At 43.2% G+C, this 20,163-nt stretch overlaps 1 protein-coding gene across 1 annotated transcript in view; it reads right to left on the reverse strand.

Moving 5' to 3' along the window:
• The window catches only part of LOC138663730 (zinc finger protein 585A-like), a 94,418-nt gene that overhangs the window by 62,957 nt on the left and 11,298 nt on the right, over positions 1–20,163 (reverse strand). The window contains exons 6-7 of the mRNA XM_069750051.1: positions 19,915–20,005; positions 18,025–18,982 (exon numbers count right to left, since the gene is read on the reverse strand). Of these exons, the coding sequence (XP_069606152.1) occupies positions 18,025–18,982; positions 19,915–20,005 (1,049 nt within the window). The remainder of the gene's footprint in view (positions 1–18,024; positions 18,983–19,914; positions 20,006–20,163) is intronic.

The following is a 20,163-nucleotide window of genomic DNA, read 5'->3' on the forward strand; positions in this document are numbered from 1 at the left end:
AGTATATTATTGTATTTTTATTTATTAAAGGAGATTCGAGGGCATCGTTTGGATTGGCAGAAGAATACAGATGGCAAAACTGTGTGTTCTTTCATTTCATTAAAATACTTTATTCTGCATGTGTGTGTTTATTTAACCCTTTACAAACTTTAGGATTAATAATGGTTAGCTGTCTTATTGACATCTCTCCATTACTAAGCCAGGCTTAATGTCACCTTACAATACAAAGGTGACATTAACCCCTTATTACCCCATATGCCATCGCTACAGGGCAGTGGGAAGAGAGGCTCTAAGTGCCAGGATTGGCTCTAGACTATTAATATCTGCCCTCAGTCAGTGGCTTTCCCTCTCTGGCGCAGAAAATTGCACAGGAGCCCACGGCAGTTTTTTCAGTGAAAATATTTTTTTTAAATACTGTAATGCTGCAGTGGCAGCGTACGCAGTGAAGAGGCAGTGACCCACAAAGTTCAAACACAAAAGTCTCTGTAATGTGTTAATTCACACATAAAGGTGCATAGCATTCATGTTTAGTTCACATAAACATTGCACTACATAATACACGGTATCTTTCAAGTCACACAGTTGAATCTCATCTCAGTGCTAGTTCGTAGTACTACACATCATATGGCTTTTAGATTGCAGTCCCTAAACACGCCGGACCTCTCCTTGTCCAGTATACGTGGGGCGACCGCACGCCGTATTACAGTCTCCAAACAAAGCTTCACATGTTGCAGACACTACATACGCCAGTCCTCCTCTGACTAGTTCCCGTGGGTATCAGACTCTTTACTCACACAGCTGTACACAGCCAAGGATATCATCTGGATAGCAGCCGGGCACCATATCCAGCTGTTTGCATTCGTTACACATGTCAGTCCTCTTTTGGGCACAGGACCGTCCACATCCAAGACCAGTTACCAGGGATTATTGCATCGCTGTGTACGCTGTGGGTGCCAGGCTATTCAGCTGCCATAGCTGCTGGCTCTGCTGCTTCACACAGCCAGCAGTCTGCAGGCCTCTGCTCTGCACAAGAGCACACTGACACTGACGTTGTACCTGACACACCCATACCCCTTACTGCAGGGCTTTTGGCACACAAACCTGTGGCTTTCAGCCACATGAAAAACCCGGACTGGAAATCCGTGACTGCCATGCACACCTATTATTATTATTATTTATTATTATTATTTATTGTTATAGCGCCATTTATTCCATGGTGCTTTACATGTGAGGAGGGGTATACATAATAAAAACAAGTACAATAATCTTAAACAATACAAGTCATAACTGGTACAGGAGGAGAGAGGACCCTGCTCGCGAAGGCTCACAATCTACCTATGGACGTCATCCGTCTCCGTGCACAGCGACCCCTACCTGTGACACGAGTCACTGCCTCACAATATCTATTCTATACTGTACGCGGCAGATCATTTGCAGGCTTTTAATCTATACATATATATATATATCTATATACATCTATGTTTTATTTGGTATGAAAACAATGTTTGCAGTTGTGCTTTACAATGCGATTTTAACATGAGCATTTTACATAGAGAGAACAGCTGAATGTAAATCTCATGTTAAAATCGCATTGCATACGGATGTCACACTGTTACTAGATGCGAGGAAATCGCATCCTCGCATTGCAAATGGATTACATACGATTCACTGTTCAGGGAACATTTGTGCGATTCTCATCTGTCAAAATCGGACCCATTTTTTATACGGTAAGTGTGACTGCAGCCTAACATGGATTCTGTTATCACAGTTGCTAAAGGCATCTGTCAACATGGCAGAAAAAAAGAATACAGCCCTGAGTCGGGGCGAGCAAGGTGTTATCCACCATGCTCGTGAGCTCGAGTGTCTTCAGCGTGCTCTAATAATATGATCGAGTCATCACGGCTGCGGGTCTAGTGGGGACGCCGCAATCCCCTCTGGGTAAAGCAGGTGACATTTAATGGAGAATGTGGCCCCTGATCATGTTGTCTGTCATGGGATTTCCTGATCACTGATTGGCTGCATCAGTCATGTGACAGAACTGGGCACATTGACAATCAGCAGATAAGGCTGGTTTCACATTTGCGTTTTTTGCCGCTGCGTTTTAGCGCAAAAAAACGCATGCGTTTTTTCCTATACTTAACATTAAAAACGCATGTGTTTTTTTGCATGCGTTTTGCCGCGTTTTGACGACGCATGCGTCGTTTCTATGCATGTGTTTGGTTGCAGAAATGCAACATGTAGTAATTTCTAGCGGCGTTTTTTTGCCGTAAAAAACCGCATGCGTTTTTTGCGGCAAAAAAACGTATTGCTGCCTATGTAAACGCATGCGTTTTGAAGCACATGCGTTTGCATGCGTTTTAATAGAAAAACACAAGAATACACACTGATAAGCCAACCCCCAAACCTAAGGGATCCTAACCCTAACCCCACGGGTTAGGGTTAGGATCCCTAGGGTTAGGATCCCTAGGGTTAGAGTTAGGATCCCTTAGGGTTAGGATCCCTAGGGTTAGGATCCCTTAGGGTTAGGATCCCTAGGGTTACTAGGGATCCTAACCCTAACCCTAGCTATTTCTGTTTATAGTGGGTTTTCTTGTTGATTTTGATGATTGGCAGCTGTCACACACTTCTCATCATGCATTTCAAAAACGCAAACGCAGGAAAAAATGCATGTAAACGCGTCAAAACGCCGCGTTTGTGTTAAAACATGCAAAAACGCAGCGTTTAAACGCGTTTACATGCGTTTTTTCACCAAATGAGTTTGCGTTTAAAACGCAAATGTGAAACCAGCCTAAGTCTGCAGTGTATTATTAATGATGGGTAGTGGACAACTCATCTATTATAGCCCCCCACCGGGATAATTACTAACAGACAGGTATCTATCAGCATACATGGGGCACACCTGCCCCCTCCCCACTGAGGCCCAGCCCATCCCCCGTCACTGCTCTGCCGGCATATTTATAGCAGCAGATAAAATATAGATAAATGCTGAAGGGGTTAATGCCACCCGCGCCCAGTAATAGGGAACCTCCAATACCTACCTCCACCTGCAGAGCCCCACACCACATATATGGCTGTTCTGTGCACACAGGACCTGTGATGAGGTCACAGGAGGGGAGGAGTCAGGGGTCACATGATCAGGGGCCTCAGTGTATGCAGGACTCTGCTGTGCTGGTTGACATGGTGCTGGAGGAGGGAATTTATGTGTGGGGTCAGGAGAGGTTTACAGTGTTGATGTAGCAGAGCCGTGTGTGTAGGAGGTGTACGCAGCGGAGCCGTGTGTGTACGAGGTGTACGGAGGGAAGCCACGTGTGTACAAGGTGTACGGAGCGGAGCCGCGTGTGTACGAGGTGTACGGAGCAGAGCCGTGTGTGTACGAGGTGTACGGAGTGGAGCCGCGTGTGTACGAGGTGTACGGAGCAGAGCCGTGTGTGTACAAGGTGTACGGAGTGGAGCCATGTGTGTACGAGGTGTACGGAGTGGAGCCGCGTGTGTACGAGGTGTACGGAGCAGAGCCGTGTGTGTACGAGGTGTACGGAGTGGAGCCGCGTGTGTACGAGGTGTACGGAGCAGAGCCGTGTGTGTACGAGGTGTACGGAGTGGAGCCGCGTGTGTACGAGGTGTACAGAGCAGAGCCGCGTGTGTACGAGGTGTACGGAGTGGAGCCATGTGTGTACGAGGTGTACGGAGTGGAGCCATGTGTGTACGAGGTGTACGGAGCGGAGCCGTGTGTACGAGGTGTATGGAGCAGAGCCGTGTGTGTACGAGGTGTATGGAGCAGAGCCGTGTGTGTACGAGGCGTATGGAGCAGAGCCGTGTGTGTACGAGGCGTATGGAGCAGAGCCGTGTGTGTACGAGGCGTATGGAGCAGAGCCGTGTGTGTACGAGGCATATGGAGCAGAGCCGTGTGTGTACGAGGCATATGGAGCAGAGCCGTGTGTGTACGAGGCATATGGAGCAGAGCCGTGTGTGTACGAGGTGTATGGAGCAGAGCCGTGTGTGTACGAGGTGTATGGAGCAGAGCCGTGTGTATACGAGGTGTATGGCACAGCCATGTTTGTTCATGACTTGTATGGAGTGGAGGTGCGTGTGTGCAATATGTACAAAGTAGAGCCGTGTGTTTACAAAGCATACAGAGCAGAGCCGTATGTGTATGATGTGTACAAAGCATAGCCGCTTGTGTATGTAGGCCCATGCTTAATATTCCCTGTCCATGCATGCAGATTTCTAAAAATGTATTTGTATCTTGACTCTTAAAGGGAACCTGTCACCCCCAAAATCCAAGGTGAGCTAAGCCCACCGGCATCAGGCATAAGCCCCTGATGTATCCTGAAAGATGAGAAAAAGAGGTTAGATTATACTCACCTGGGGGGGGCGGTCCGATCCCATGGTTGTCGCAGTCCGTTCCGGCGCCTCCCATCTTCATAGGATGACGTCCTCTTCTTGTCTTCAGGCTGTGGCTCTGGCGCAGGCGTACTTTGTCTGCCCTATTGAGGGCAGAGCAAAGTACTGCAGTGTGCAGGCGCCGGGCCTGTCTGACCGTTCCCTGCGCCTGCGCACTACAGTACTTTGTTCTGCCCTCAATGCCCATCGGACCAGAACCGGACCAGGACTGCCCCTGGGTGAGTTTAATCTAACCTCTTTTTCTCATCTTTCAGGATACATCGGGGGCTTATCTACAGCGTTACAGAATGCTGTAGATAAGCCCCTGATGCTGGTGGGCTTAGCTCATCTTCAATTTTGGGGGTCAGGGCTGCCACTAGCAATTTCTGGGCCCCATACTGGCAAAATTTTCGGGGCCCTCTTGAGTCTCCGCCCAGGCTCCACCTCAGCCCCAACCTCCACCCCTCGAACTGTCCACAGTACACCCACTCTCTCTTGGAAAAACTCCACTTCTCACCAATCACACATTAACAGTTCCCATCACCAGACCACACATATAGTCAGCAGCTTTTGTTTTGGCCAAAATATTTTTTAAGCCGCCACCATAATACTGTTGACACTTTTGGCCGGGCCCTACTCTGCTGTAACCTATTAAATATTTGTTAAAATATGCAATACAATTTAGGTAAATTTTAATTTATTTTTCAATTTTTAAAATGACCAATAATATCACATACAAGGAACAAATACCGCTACACTATGACCAGATCACATATTACCACCACAAAGTGACAAAATAGCACATACAAGGAACAAACACCACCACACCATGGCCGGACAACATATTACCACCACATAGTGACTGAATACTACAATACTGATCAGTAATTAAAAAAAACCCACAATACTATCACCATCAGTGCCATTATACACAGGAGATCTGTACTTAGTATGCAGTGTCCGTGTACAGATAATGCAGTTTTCACTGGTGACATTATACACAGGAGCTCTCTATATAGTATACAGTGTATAGTGTCAGTGTATAGGTAACACACTGACTCACCAGTGACGTCTCTGGGTGAAGTCCTTCATCTTTGTTTTTCATCTTTCACCCAGCACAGATTGCCATCACTTCTTCCAGCCAGGGCTTGTCTCTGCAGGAAATAACAGTTATCTCGAGCTCCGCTTGCAGAACACATTAGTTAATTTTTCCCAACTTCTACATTACACCACATGAAGAAAAAAAGGCGACATAGTATCCCTCTATCCCTCTACACAGTAACAGGACCGCCCCCCCCCCCCCATTTAAAACAGTATACTCAAAAAATAAAATAAATACATCACTGCCATAATAATATCCCTTAAATAGCCCCTATGGTAATAATATTCCCCATCCTGGCCTCTGTGTGTCTGATTCCTGGCTTCAGCCATATGTTCTCCCATCCTGCTCTCATGAGTATCCATTCTGCCCCATATGATCTCCCCATCCGTCTCCATTGTATCCATCCTGCCCCATGATCCTGCACGATCTGTCTCCAACTCTGCCCCATCTGTCTCCAATCATGCCCCGTGTCTCCAATCATGCCCCGTATCTCCATTCTGCCCCATGCCCGTATCTGCATTTTGCCCCCATGTCTCCAATCATGCCCCCTATGTCTGCAATCCTGCTCCGTGTCTCCAATCATGCCCCCTGTCTCCATTCTGCCCCATCTGTCTCCAATCTTGCGCCCAGTGTCTCCAGTCGTGTCTCCAGTCCTGCCCCCAGTGACTCCAGTCATGCCCCCAGTATCTCCAGTCATGCCCACAGTGTCTCCAGTCATGCCCCCAGTGTCTTTCATTCTTTCCCGTGTCTCCAATCCTGCCCCGTATCTCCAATCCTGCCCCCAGTGTCTCCACTCCTGCCCCCAGTGTATCCAGTCATGCTCCCATGTCTTTCATCCTGCCCGTGTCTCCACTCATGCCCCGTATCTCCAATCCTTCCCCCATCTGTCTCCAATCCTGCCCCCAGTGACTCCAATCTTTCCCCGTGTCTCCAATCCTGCCCCCATTGTCTCCAGTCATGCCCCCATGTCTTTCATCCTGCCCTGTGTCTCCAATCATGCCCCATATCTACATTCTGCCTCCCTTGCCCAGCATTGTCCCCCGTGGCCAGCATTCTGCCCGTGTCCAGCACTCTGCCTGTGTGTCCAGCATTCTGCCTGTGTCCAACATTCTGCCCATGTGTCCAGCACTCTGCCCGTGTCCAGCACTCTGCCCGTGTCCAGCATTCTGCCCGTGTGTCCAGCACTCTGCCCGTGTGTCCAGCACTCTGCCCGTGTGTCCAGCACTCTGCCCGTGTGTCCAGCATTCTGCCCGTGTGTCCAGCACTCTGCCCCTGTGTCCAGCATTCTGCCCGTGTGTCCAGCATTCTGCCCCCGTGTCTCACAGTCTCCCCCTTGCCTTACAGTCTGCCCCCGTGTCTTACAGTCTGCCCGGCTCCCCCGAATTGCCGCTCTCAATAAAAAAAAAACGAAACAAAAAAAGTTCTTCTTACCTGGCCGTGCTCCTGCGGCGAAGCTCCCCTCTGCACAGCTGAAGCGCGCACTCGCCGGCGACTGACAATGACGTCAGACGCCGGCAATGTGCGCGCTGCGGCTGACGTCAGCTGCCAGCATCCGATTGGCTGGCGGTTGTTAACCATTGACATGCGGGCGCGAGCCAGCACCCGCACATCAATAGCGTTAAACTACCGCAGCGCCGCTAATGGCCCGATTTAGCCTGCCGGTAGGGGCCCAGTGAGCAAATGAGATGGGGCCCGATGCGGGCCGCCTCTGCCCACCGAGCCCCATATGCCAGTCAGGGCAGTTATGCCCTGATGGCGGCCCTGTTGGGGGTGACAGGTTCCCTTTAATACTCTGTGATGATAGCTCATCTGAACACATAACGGGGTACAAGGAGCCCTTCTCTGATGAATCTGACATCCTAAATCTCTGTAATAGAGGTGCCTATTCTTTCTCTGACAGTGATTCATATAAGGTTGGGGTCACACCATATTGAAAATTGGATCAGGATCAGGGATCGTTCCGCTGCACGCCAGCTCTCCTTTTAACGTGGGCATAATGCTACTCAGACAACACGGTGTGGCAATGCTTTATTGAACCACAAAACAGGCAGATAACACGTAGAACATTCCCAGCATAATTCTCCTATTGGTGCACATTAGAGTCTCACCCTTCCGCTGACTTGTCAGTATAATGGCAACGGTTACTTCAGAGTTCTTGCAATAAAGATTGCGATCAAAAGATCATATCTGCACCAAAATGGTATTAATAAAAACGTCAGCTCGGCACGCAAAAAATAAGCACTCACCCGACCCCTGATCACGAAAAATGGATACCCTACAGGTCTTGGAAAATGGAGCCATTATTTTTACCAAAGTTTGGATTTTTTTTCACCACTTATATAAAAAACAACCCAGACATGTTCGGTTTCCTTTTACTCATAGTGACCTGGAGAATCATAATGGCAGGTCAGTTTTAGAATTTAGTGAACCTAGCAAAAAAGCCAAACAAAAATCAAGTGTGGGATTGCTCTTTTTTTTTGCAATTTTTCTTCCCTTTTTCTTGTACACAATATGGTAAATCCAATGGTGTCATTCAAAAGTACAACTCGTCCTGCAAAAAATAAACCCTCACATGGCCATATTGACTGAAAAATAAAAAAAAGTTATGGCTCTGGGAAGAAGGGGAGCAAAAAACGAAAACTGAAAATGGCCCGGGTTTAAAGATGTCAGCTGTATCTTCTCAAAAGTAGGTTGTACACGAGCAGGAGGAAAAATCAAAGATGAGTTGTATCAGCTAAAATGCAAGGAAAGTGTATACACTGCTAAACGTGAACAGCACAATAATTCTATCAAGCGCTACAAAGAAACTGGCTCACATGAGGACCGCCCAAGGAAAGGAAGACCAAGAGTCACCTCTGCTTCTGAGGATAAGTTTATTCGAGTCACCAGCCTCAGAAATCGCAGGTTAACAGCAGCTCAGATTAGAGACCAGGTCATTCCCAGAGTTCAAGCAGCAGACACATTTCTACAACAACTGTTAGGCCGGGATCACACACAGCGAGATACGGCTGAGTCTCGCAGGTTAAAACCAAGCTCTGGCACCGGCACTCCAGAGCAGAGCATGCAGCTGCACAGCAATACATGGAGCTGCACGCTCCGCTCTGGAGTGCCGGCGCCAGAGCTTGGTTTTAACCTGCGGGACTCTGCCGTATCTCGATGTAGTGTGACTCCGGCCTTAAAATGAGACTTTGTGCAGCAGGCCTTCATGATAAAATAGCTGCTAGGAAACCACTACTAAGGACAGGCAACAAGCAGAAGAGACTTGTTTGGGCTAAAGAACACAAGGAATGGACATTAGACCAGTGGAAATCTGTGCTTTGGTCTAATGAGTCCAAATTTGAAATCTTTGGTTCCAAACACCGTGTCTTTGTGCGACACAGAAAGGTGAACGGATGGACTCTACATGCCTGGTTACCACTGTGAAGCATGGAGGAGGTGTGATGGTGTGGGGGTGCTTTGCTGGTGACACTGTTGGGAATTTATACAAAATTGAAGGCATACTGAACCAGCATGGCTACCACAGCATCTTGCAGCGGCATGTTATTCCATCCGGTTTGCATTTAGTTGGACCCCCAACACACCTCCAGGCTGTGTAAGGGCTATTTGACCAAGAAGGAGAGTGATGGGTGCTACGTCAGATGACCTGGCCTCCACAGTCAGCAGACCTGAACCTAATCGAGATGGTTTGAGGTGAGCTGGACCGCAGAGTGAAGGCAAAAGGGCCAACAAGTGCTAAGCATCTCTGGGAACTCCTTCAAGATTGTTGGAAGACCATTCCCGGTAACTAGCTCTTGAAGCTCATCAAGAAAATGCCAAGAGTGTGCAAAGCAGTCATCAAAGCAAAAGGTGGCTACTTTGAAGAACCTAGAATATAAGACATAATTTCAGTTGTTTCACACTTTTTTGTTAAGTATATAATTCCACATATGTTAATTCATAGTTTTCATGCCTTCAGTGTGAATGTACAATTTTCATAGTCATAAAAATACAGAAAAATCTTTAAATGAGGTGTGTCCAAACTTTTGGTCTGTACTGTATATTAATTGTACATTGGTGTATATTTATTATTGTAGCCCATGAATAACTTGTTTGTTACTAACTACAATTTGATTGGCAGATGAGAACAGGCGATAGCCTTATTATAGTGTTTCACCTTTTTCGTGTATATGTATTGCCATTTGGCTCTTTCAGTTATACATTGTATTATTGGCAAACATCTCCTGGTTACACAGGACAATGTGTTGCCAGGAACAAAGATTTTTTTTAAAGTAAAATTAAAAGGGTTGTCTGGTCTCAGAAGAAAAACCTGCAAGTGCTCTATGTGACAAGGCAAGATTGCCTTTCAAAGGCGTGTACTACGGCGGACATAGAATGAAGTTCAATCTAATATTGCGGCCAGCATGCAGCCAGCGGGTAAGGAAGGGTGAATCAAACACGCGAAAACTCCGCCCATATGACCGAAAACCGGTCCCGCCAAATTCAGGTGACAGGTTCCCTTTAAATGTTTTTCTTTGGTGGGTGAAGAAACAGAATGTTGTCATGAGTCTGCGTGTTGACTCTTGAAAATAAGGTTTGCAAATTGTTGAATGGCTGCTGTTTACCACTTATATCTGCTCCTACAGGTTGTTGTCTATTAGTGATGAGTGAATATATTCGTTACTCGATATATCCTGAGCACGCTCGGATGTCCTCCGAGTATTTTTTGGTGCTTGGAAGTTTAGTTTTTATTGCCGCAGGTAAATGATTTACATCTGTTAGCCAGCATAAGTACATGTGGGGGTTGCCTGGTTGCTAGGGAATCTCCACATGTACTTATGCTGGCTAACAGATGTAAATCATTCAGCTGTGGCAATAAAAACTAAATCTCCGAGCACTAAAAAGGACACCGGTGAGTGCTCGGGAAATCTCGAGTAATGAGTATATTCGCTCATCACTATTGTCTGTCTTTGGAGTACAGAGACACAGGGTCATTGAACAATCGATGTTTGCTAACATCTTGATTATCCATTGTACCAGGCCATGCAGTTTATTGACCTACAAACAGTGAAAGACAAACTATGCAGATTGATTAACTACTCAAACAATGAGCGATGACCTCCTGCCACACTGTTTTACCCTCACCCTGTGTTGTCTGAGTAATATTCTGCTTATGGGGATGAGTGCGGACATTCAGTGGGATGAGTCCTGGTTTGTGCGGTCTTTCTAAAGGCAGCCATGCCAGCGGACAAGAGCCCCCACTGACCCTCATGTCTTCACAAACAGGAAAGGGTCTAGAGAATGAGCAATTCTGAAAATGAGTATACACAGTAAGAGTTTCATTATTTAGCCAACACTTGATTACCAATGCCATGTTAGAAAGATATAAAACAGCTTAAATTTTATTGCGGCCCGATAAAGTATAAAAAGATGACAATGTGGCCCTCAGACTGTGGCGTGGAAGGTGTAACTTCCTTTTATTTCTAGGTTTTACATTCCTGATGGTTCAGTCAGGATTCTAGGAAAAATAAAATTTCTGGTAAGTGGATTTTACTTATTTTCTCGAGAGTTAAGGATATGTATTTGAAACTTTGCAGTGAAGGAAAATGACTGCATGTTATTCAATTTCTTATGCTGTCATCCATAATTGCTAATAAATAGATATTAAGGAATCTCTTTGAAGCTAGTCCAGTTGGTGTCGAATTTTGTGAAATTCAAGTCCATGCAAATTTGAAAAATGTGCAATTAAATAGCTAAAAAAACAACTTGCATTTTTACATATTGAAGAAGATTGCCTCAGCCACAGAAGACTCATATGACAAAATTCTCATTGGGGTCTGTTACAAACCCCCAAATATAACAGAAAGCATGGAAAGTCTACTTCTAAAGCAGATAGATGAAGCTGCAACCCATAATGAGGTCCTGGTTATGGGGGACTTTAACTACCCGGATATTAACTGGGAAACAGAAACCTGTGAAACCCATAAAGGCAACAGGTTTCTGCTAATAACCAAGAAAAATTATCTTTCACAATTGGTGCAGAATCCAACCAGAGGAGCAGCACTTTTAGACCTAATACTATCTAATAGACCTGACAGAATAACAAATCTGCAGGTGGTTGGGCATTTAGGAAATAGCGACCACAATATTGTGCAGTTTCACCTGTCTTTCACTAGGGGGACTTGTCAGGGAGTCACAAAAACATTGAACTTTAGGAAGGCAAAGTTTGAACAGCTTAGAGATGCCCTTAATCTGGTAGACTGGGACAATATCCTCAGAAATGAGAATACAGATAATAAATGGGAAATGTTTAAGAACATCCTAAATAGGCAGTGTAAGCGGTTTATACCTTGTGGGAATAAAAGGACTAGAAATAGGAAAAACCCAATGTGGCTAAACAAAGAAGTAAGACAGGCAATTAACAGTAAAAAGAAAGCATTTGCACTACTAAAGCAGGATGGCACCATTGAAGCTCTAAAAAACTATAGGGAGAAAAATACTTTATCTAAAAAACTAATTAAAGCTGCCAAAAAGGAAACAGAGAAGCACATTGCTAAGGAGAGTAAAACTAATCCCAAACTGTTCTTCAACTATATCAATAGTAAAAGAATAAAAACTGAAAATGTAGGCCCCTTAAAAAATAGTGAGGAAAGAATGGTTGTAGATGACGAGGAAAAAGCTAACATATTAAACACCTTCTTCTCCACGGTATTCACGGTGGAAAATGAAATGCTAGGTGAAATCCCAAGAAACAATGAAAACCCTATATTAAGGGTCACCAATCTAACCCAAGAAGAGGTGCGAAACCGGCTAAATAAGATTAAAATAGATAAATCTCCGGGTCCGGATGGCATACACCCACGAGTACTAAGAGAACTAAGTAATGTAATAGATAAACCATTATTTCTTATTTTTAGTGACTCTATAGCGACAAGGTCTGTTCCGCAGGACTGGCGCATAGCAAATGTGGTGCCAATATTCAAAAAGGGCTCTAAAAGTGAACCTGGAAATTATAGGCCAGTAAGTCTAACCTCTATTGTTGGTAAAATATTTGAAGGGTTTCTGAGGGATGTTATTCTGGATTATCTCAATGAGAATAACTGTTTAACTCCATATCAGCATGGGTTTATGAGAAATCGCTCCTGTCAAACCAATCTAATCAGTTTTTATGAAGAGGTAAGCTATAGACTGGACCACGGTGAGTCATTGGACGTGGTATATCTCGATTTTTCCAAAGCGTTTGATACCGTGCCGCACAAGAGGTTGGTACACAAAATGAGAATGCTTGGTCTGGGGGAAAATGTGTGTAAATGGGTTAGTAACTGGCTTAGTGATAGAAAGCAGAGGGTGGTTATAAATGGTATAGTCTCTAACTGGGTCGCTGTGACCAGTGGGGTACCGCAGGGGTCAGTATTGGGACCTGTTCTCTTCAACATATTCATTAATGATCTGGTAGAAGGTTTACACAGTAAAATATCGATATTTGCAGATGATACAAAACTATGTAAAGCAGTTAATACAAGAGAAGATAGTATTCTGCTACAGATGGATCTGGATAAGTTGGAAACTTGGGCTGAAAGGTGGCAGATGAGGTTTAACAATGATAAATGTAAGGTTATACACATGGGAAGAGGGAATCAATATCACCATTACACACTGAACGGGAAACCACTGGGTAAATCTGACAGGGAGAAGGACTTGGGGATCCTAGTTAATGATAAACTTACCTGGAGCAGCCAGTGCCAAGCAGCAGCTGCCAAGGCAAACAGGATCATGGGGTGCATTAAAAGAGGTCTGGATACACATGATGAGAGCATTATACTGCCTCTGTACAAATCCCTAGTTAGACCGCACATGGAGTACTGTGTCCAGTTTTGGGCACCGGTGCTCAGGAAGGATATAATGGAACTAGAGAGAGTACAAAGGAGGGCAACAAAATTAATAAAGGGGATGGGAGAACTACAATACCCAGATAGATTAGCGAAATTAGGATTATTTAGTCTAGAAAAAAGACGACTGAGGGGCGATCTAATAACCATGTATAAGTATATAAGGGGACAATACAAATATCTCGCTGAGGATCTGTTTATACCAAGGAAGGTGACGGGCACAAGGGGGCATTCTTTGCGTCTGGAGGAGAGAAGGTTTTTCCACCAACATAGAAGAGGATTCTTTACTGTTAGGGCAGTGAGAATCTGGAATTGCTTGCCTGAGGAGGTGGTGATGGCGAACTCAGTCGAGGGGTTCAAGAGAGGCCTGGATGTCTTCCTGGAGCAGAACAATATTGTATCATACAATTATTAGGTTCTGTAGAAGGACGTAGATCTGGGGATTTATTATGATGGAATATAGGCTGAACTGGATGGACAAATGTCTTTTTTCGGCCTTACTAACTATGTTACTATGTTACTATGTTACTTCAGGTGTGACCACGCAGGCTTCCCCATAATGACTTGCAGCTTTCACATTTGTAGTATAGAGCAGCCAATCTGAAGTGACTATCATAGGCAAGGCAGAAATGCAACAGCCATTACACATTTAGGATAGTGAGAGGACATTAGAGCTCACAGCTCAGCAATATACAGTATAAAGGGAGAGAGAGCCTTAAAACATTGGACAAATAGTACACATACTAATATACTGTACAATTACAGCAGTCTGTGAATAATACAGACTTTCAATTGATGGGGGAAGAGAGAGAGACAGAGGTGTTAGCAGTGGCAGACTCAGTGTGATCGATCAGTGTTATAGTGTCTGCCTTATTGCATTTGAATTACAATAACACTTTTTTTTATTCTTAATATACTAAAGAGCAGCAGCAAGGCAGCACAATATATTTTGCAGAAAGAAAAATCTGAAATCAGTGTCAGACGGTGTGCTTGCAAGTTACCAATGAGTGTACTGCGTTTTTGTATTTCTTTAGTTTTTTTAAAAATACAAGAAAATTCCCCAAAATCCAGACATTTAACAGGGATTGTCTACTTCACAAAGAGTGTATGTTGCACATATTTTTTTTAAAGGGAACCTGTCACCCCGTTTTTTCAGTAGGAGATAAAAATACCGTTAAATAGGGCCTGAGCTGTGCGTTACAATAGGGTATTTTTTGTCCCGATTCCCTACCTATGCTGCCGAAATACCTTACAAAAGTGTCCTTTTTCGCCTGTCAATAAGGCTGGTCAGGTCAGATGGGTGTGGTCACAGCGCTGTTTCTCCCCCACATCTTGCTTAAGTTCCCGTTGGTGGCGTAGTGTTTCTCGCATGCGCAAGTGCCGAATGCACTGCGCAGCTGTAGAAAAAGAGCGCACTCGCCGCTATTCAGCGGTTTCTCGGTGGGCGCGGCCATCTTCCTGAGGCCGCGCGTGCGCAGATGGAGTCTCCTGCTTCCCGGGGCTTCAGGAAAATGGCCGCGGGATGCCGCGCGTGCGCAGATGGACATCGCGGCGGCCATTTTCTTGAAGCCAAGTTCGAATCTCGGCTTCCGGAAAATGGCCACCGCGATGTCCATTTGCGCACGCGCGGCATCCCGCAGCCATTTTCCTGAAGCCCCGGGAAGCAGGAGACTCCATCTGCGCACGCGCGGCCTCAGGAAGATGGCCGCGCCCACCGAGAAACCGCTGAATAGCGGCGAGCGCGCTTTTTCTACAGCTGCGCAGTGCATTCGGCACTTGCGCATGCGAGAAGCAATACGCCACCAACGGGAACTTAAGCAAGATGTGGGGGAGAAACAGCGCTGTGACCACGCCCATCTGACCTGACCAGCCTGATTGACAGGCGTAAAAGGACACTTTTGTAAGGTATTTCGGCAGCATAGGTAGGGAATCAGGAGACAAAAAATACCCTATTGTAAAGCACAGCTCAGGCCCTATTTAACGGTATTTTTATCTCCTACTGAAAAAACGGGGTGACAGGTTCCCTTTAAATAGCTATATTTCTGGGAAGGGAGTTGAATTTAGAAGAAAAGTAGACATTTAACAGTAAATGTCGGACTTTGTTTTACTATTCCAATTTGACAACTGTTCATACTACATCTATACTGTGAAATGCTGCGACATTTTGCCTTCTGTACTTACCTTGCTCAGCATTTCTTGTTAAATCATTTTTTTTAAATGAAAATAAGAAAAGTTAAATTATAATTTTATTCAAAATGTATGGGAAAAGAAAAGGTGAAAAAGGCAACGTACAGGGTATTGAAAAAGGGGGGAAGAAAAAACATACCACAGCTAAGAATGTGGGAGCCACTAGCAACCACACAAGCACCACCACCAATGGAACCAGCGATCAGGGCAAGATGCTACCACAATTAGCCTCCATTACCTCTGGAACCTTATTAGTGGGTGTGAAATGAAGGTCATTATGGAATATATAGCACATCACTTTTTCAGTCATAGGAAAATATATTACCTCTGACAGCAACACAGTTTAAGACAGTGTTCTGCAAAGAATGGTCTACCTGAGAATAAATAACCAACAATTGATAAAAATGTTTTTTTGAAAAATCAGTGCACTAAGTTTTTAAATAGGCTATAATTTACTACAGGTTACCATCCTACTTTTTGGTATTTCTGGGTTACTATCCTATTCTTCACTTTGATGTTACATAGGCTGTGTCTGTGTTAAAGAGCATGAAGTGATGGATATTGTCTTAAGAAAACTCAGAATTTTAGTCATGGCTTTTGATGGCATTTGAAGATTTTGCAGTATTGTAATTCACTATGAATCAATTTTTTTGAAAAAATTTGTCAAACCTGGCAAACCTTGTCAAATGCCCATGGGCGTGGGGAGAAGTGAATATTCATTCTCTTTAATAGCGGGAACACGTGATAATCTAGCCGCTGCAGGAAACTGGCGGCTGTGGCTAACAGTGTGCCTTCCATAGTCCCTCCCACCTCTCGGTTCCGGCTTCAGTGCATAGAGGTGGGGGGCTATGGGCGTGGGGAGCAGTGAATATTCATTTCTTTTTAACAGCGGGCAAAGGCTTTAGCCACCTTCTCCTGCCTCCTGTGACCCTCTGCCCCACCCCCCCATCCACAGCCAGTATATCCGGACTATAAGACGCACTCCTATTTTCCTCCAAAATTTTGGAGGAAAAAAGTACCTCTTATAGTCCAAAAAATATTGCATATGTTAGCTAAGTAGACTTCTCAGGAACGGGTCAAAAGATGCGATCTTTAAAGTAAAACCTAAAAACTCTGTGACAGAAAGGTTGGGAATTCCCAGGACATTATTTGAAGAGTCCTACAAAAAAACAAGAATCTAAATCAGAAAACTTTATGAAAATTACAATTATTAAATACAACAAAAATGAAAAATCAACAAATTGTGATCTTTGTAACTACTTGTAATAAATAGTTTACACATATAAAATAAAAAGTAAAGAAGTATCATCCTTCCAGAATGAATTGAAAATTGTAGTTATGTTAATAGCTTTGGGGTGGGTCTGTTTCCAAAAGACTCCAACAATAGAAACACTTTTGTCACCAAGTTCTTTTGTAAAAAACAAAAATCATAGAAAATCCACGTTTAGCTCACATGTAAATAATTGTAATGTATTGGCCATACAACAAATACATTGGATGTCAGATAACGATTACACAATTATAATGTTTCTTTATTGTTAAAACATTTTGGAAAGCTTGAGGAAATTAGTCACACTTTATGTTCCAGAGCATTGAAAGGGTTCTTAAAGAGTAACGGTCGTTTTAGTTTTTATTTCATAAATCAATAGTATAAGTGAAAATAAGCAAATCATTATAAATCTACTACTTTCTCCACCAGGACTAGCAATTAATTTTCACAATCCTCAGTTCACAGTAAAATCTGTATTCGCTAGAGACAGATTGTTACATTACAGAGATAGGAGATGACAGTTGCTACTTAGAGCTCTGACAAAAATTAAGAGACCACTGCAAAATGTTCAGTTTGTCTGATTTTTCTCTTTCTATGTATATTTTTGAGTAAAATGTAAATTGTTCATTCATTCTATAAACTTCTGACAACATGTCTCCAAATTTCCAAGCAATACATTTTGTATTTTTTTCTGAAAAAGAAAAATGGTCAAAATTAAAAACAAAACAGTGCTTTCAGACCTCAAATAATGCAAAGAAAACAAGTTCATAATCATTTAGAAACAACAATACTAATGTTTTAATTCAGGAAGAGTTCAGAAATTAATATTTTGTGGATTTTTAATCACAGCTTTCATGCATCTTGGCATGCTTTCTACCAGTCTTTCACACTGCTTCTGGTGCAAAAATGTAAGTTCTTTTTTGTTTGATGGCTTGTGACTATCCATCATTCTCTTGATTACATTCCAGAGATTTTCAATGGGGTTCAGGTCTGGTTATTGGGCTGTCCATGACAGGGTTTTGATGTGGTGGTCTCTTAATTTTTCCAGAGCTGTATAGTAGCCAGTATAGTGGCCATTTGAAAGACACACAGGCAACTCCTTTAATGTATGGTTATTAATATATTAGTTATATATGAATTCCTTGATGTCCAAGAACAAGGGATCTGTGGGTAAAACATTATCTATATTCTCGACATGACAAGGATTCTCAGTGTGAGATTTTTGATGTTCAATTAGATCTGAGTATTGGTTGAAGCCCTTCCCACATCCACTGCATAAAAATGTATTCTTCCCTCTGTGACTCTTCTGATGTTTAAAAAGATCTGATTTTTGAGAACAAAATTTTCCACATTCAGAACAGGAATATGGCTTCTCCCCTGTGTGAATTCTCTGATGTGTAACCAGATTTGACTTCTGGCTAAAACATTTCCCACATTCTGAACATGAATATGGCTTCTCTCCTGTGTGACTTCTCTGATGTGTAACCAAGACTGATTTTTGGTTAAACCGTTTCCCACATTCTAAACATGAAAAAGGCTTCTCCCCTGTATGAAGCCTCTGATGTGTAGCAAGATGTGATTTTTTGGTAAAATGTTTTCCACATTCTGAGCATGAAAATGGCTTCTCCCCTGTGTGACTTCTTTCATGTGCAGCCAAAACTGATTTTTGTTTAAAGAATTTGCCACATTGTGAACATGAAAATGGCTTCTCTCCTGTGTGAACCCTCTGATGCTTAACAAGAGTTGATTTCTGGCTAAAACATTTTTCACATACTGAACATGGAAATGGCTTTTCCCCTGTGTGAGTTCTTTTATGTTTAACAAGATCTGATTTATGATTGAAACATTTTTCACAATCTGAACATGAATATGGCTTCTCCCCTGTGTGTATTCTCTCATGAGTGACAAGATCTGATTTATGGTTGAAACTTTTTCCACATTCTGAACATGAATATGGCTTCTTTCCCATGTGAGCTTTTTTATTTTGCTTAACAATTCGTGATGAATCAGAAGATCGGACCTGTGGAAAAGGTTCAGGTGATAGTCCTTCACAGCAAAAATCTGAGTGTATATCTGGAATAACAGCATTCGCTTCATATATGTCTTGTGTGATTACATGATCATCTGCTTTAAAAACTGAAGATACTTGATTTCCTTCTGGGCTCCATGAACAGTCATCTGTTAAGAACAAACCTACTTTTGTTAGTTTTTTAAATCAATTATTTTTTTAAACATTTTCTAAATAGAAATGTTATAATTGCAAGTTATGTAGTCAATTTTCTAACAGTTGTAAAAGTTTCTGCCTTCTGTATTGATGTCTGTTTCACACACTTACTCACCCGCAGTTTTGCACAAAGCAGAGATGAAATATTTTATGTTCAATTTCATATTTAGGTTTTATCTCTTCTAGGGGTTTAGCTCCCTACTATTCACTTAGAATTGCACACAGGCACCGGGTTTCAAAGTCAAAGCAAAAAAAAGTTAATTGTCCTTAATATTCTTTACCACTGCAAAATGAAAGCAGCCTTTCTACAACACAAATGAACAGTCCATTCTTCAGTACATTACAACAAAGAAAATGTGACGGTCTAACCAATCTTGGTATTGCAGGCAATGGCAGCTCACAGTTTTAAATGCTTTTATCAACAAACGCACCTCTGTTCAGCTCCAGCACAACGCACTCTTTGAGCGGTCTCAGCTGTCTTTCATTCAGCTTGTAAGATTCAAACAGGAGTAGAGGAGCATCCTTTACCACCCAAGCTCTTTTGGTCCCACCTAAATCCTGGACTCAAAATCCACTTACACAAGCTACTCAGTATTGTAGTGTTACTGGTACAGTCTTCCCAGGATTTACAGCACCAAGGCCAGTCACCCTAGGTGACACACACACACACACGGTCAACCACTTTTTCCTGACACCCTCTTACGCTGTGTTATCACCTATAACGTATTACATTTTTAGCCATAGTTAATGAGCATTTTGACTGAAAGAGAGAGACTAAAACTGAAACAGTTGTTAAAACCAGAGGATGAAACAAATACAAAATTGGACAGTGGCTTGTGACAGAGCAAAATCTGTGACTTCTCAGCATTTAGTGATTACTACTCACCTGTGTGGTTATCTGAAGGAATCTCCTCTTTACACCGTTCAACACCTCTCACATATGTCTCTGTAGTACTAAGATGGGTCAGATCCTGACCCTGAAATTAAAAAATAAAATAAAAAAAATCTTTCAGAAGAAAAATAATGATTCCTACGTCTGTAGTGTGAATTTCAGCCATGTTTTTTATGAAACACTCAAAATGTTTCATAGGAACAATTTAAAGATATAGCAAGGGGGCCAAAGGCAGAAATCAGC

Source organism: Ranitomeya imitator, chromosome 2 (assembly GCF_032444005.1).
Source record: "Ranitomeya imitator isolate aRanImi1 chromosome 2, aRanImi1.pri, whole genome shotgun sequence".
In the NCBI taxonomy this organism is placed as follows: Eukaryota; Metazoa; Chordata; class Amphibia; order Anura; family Dendrobatidae; genus Ranitomeya; species Ranitomeya imitator.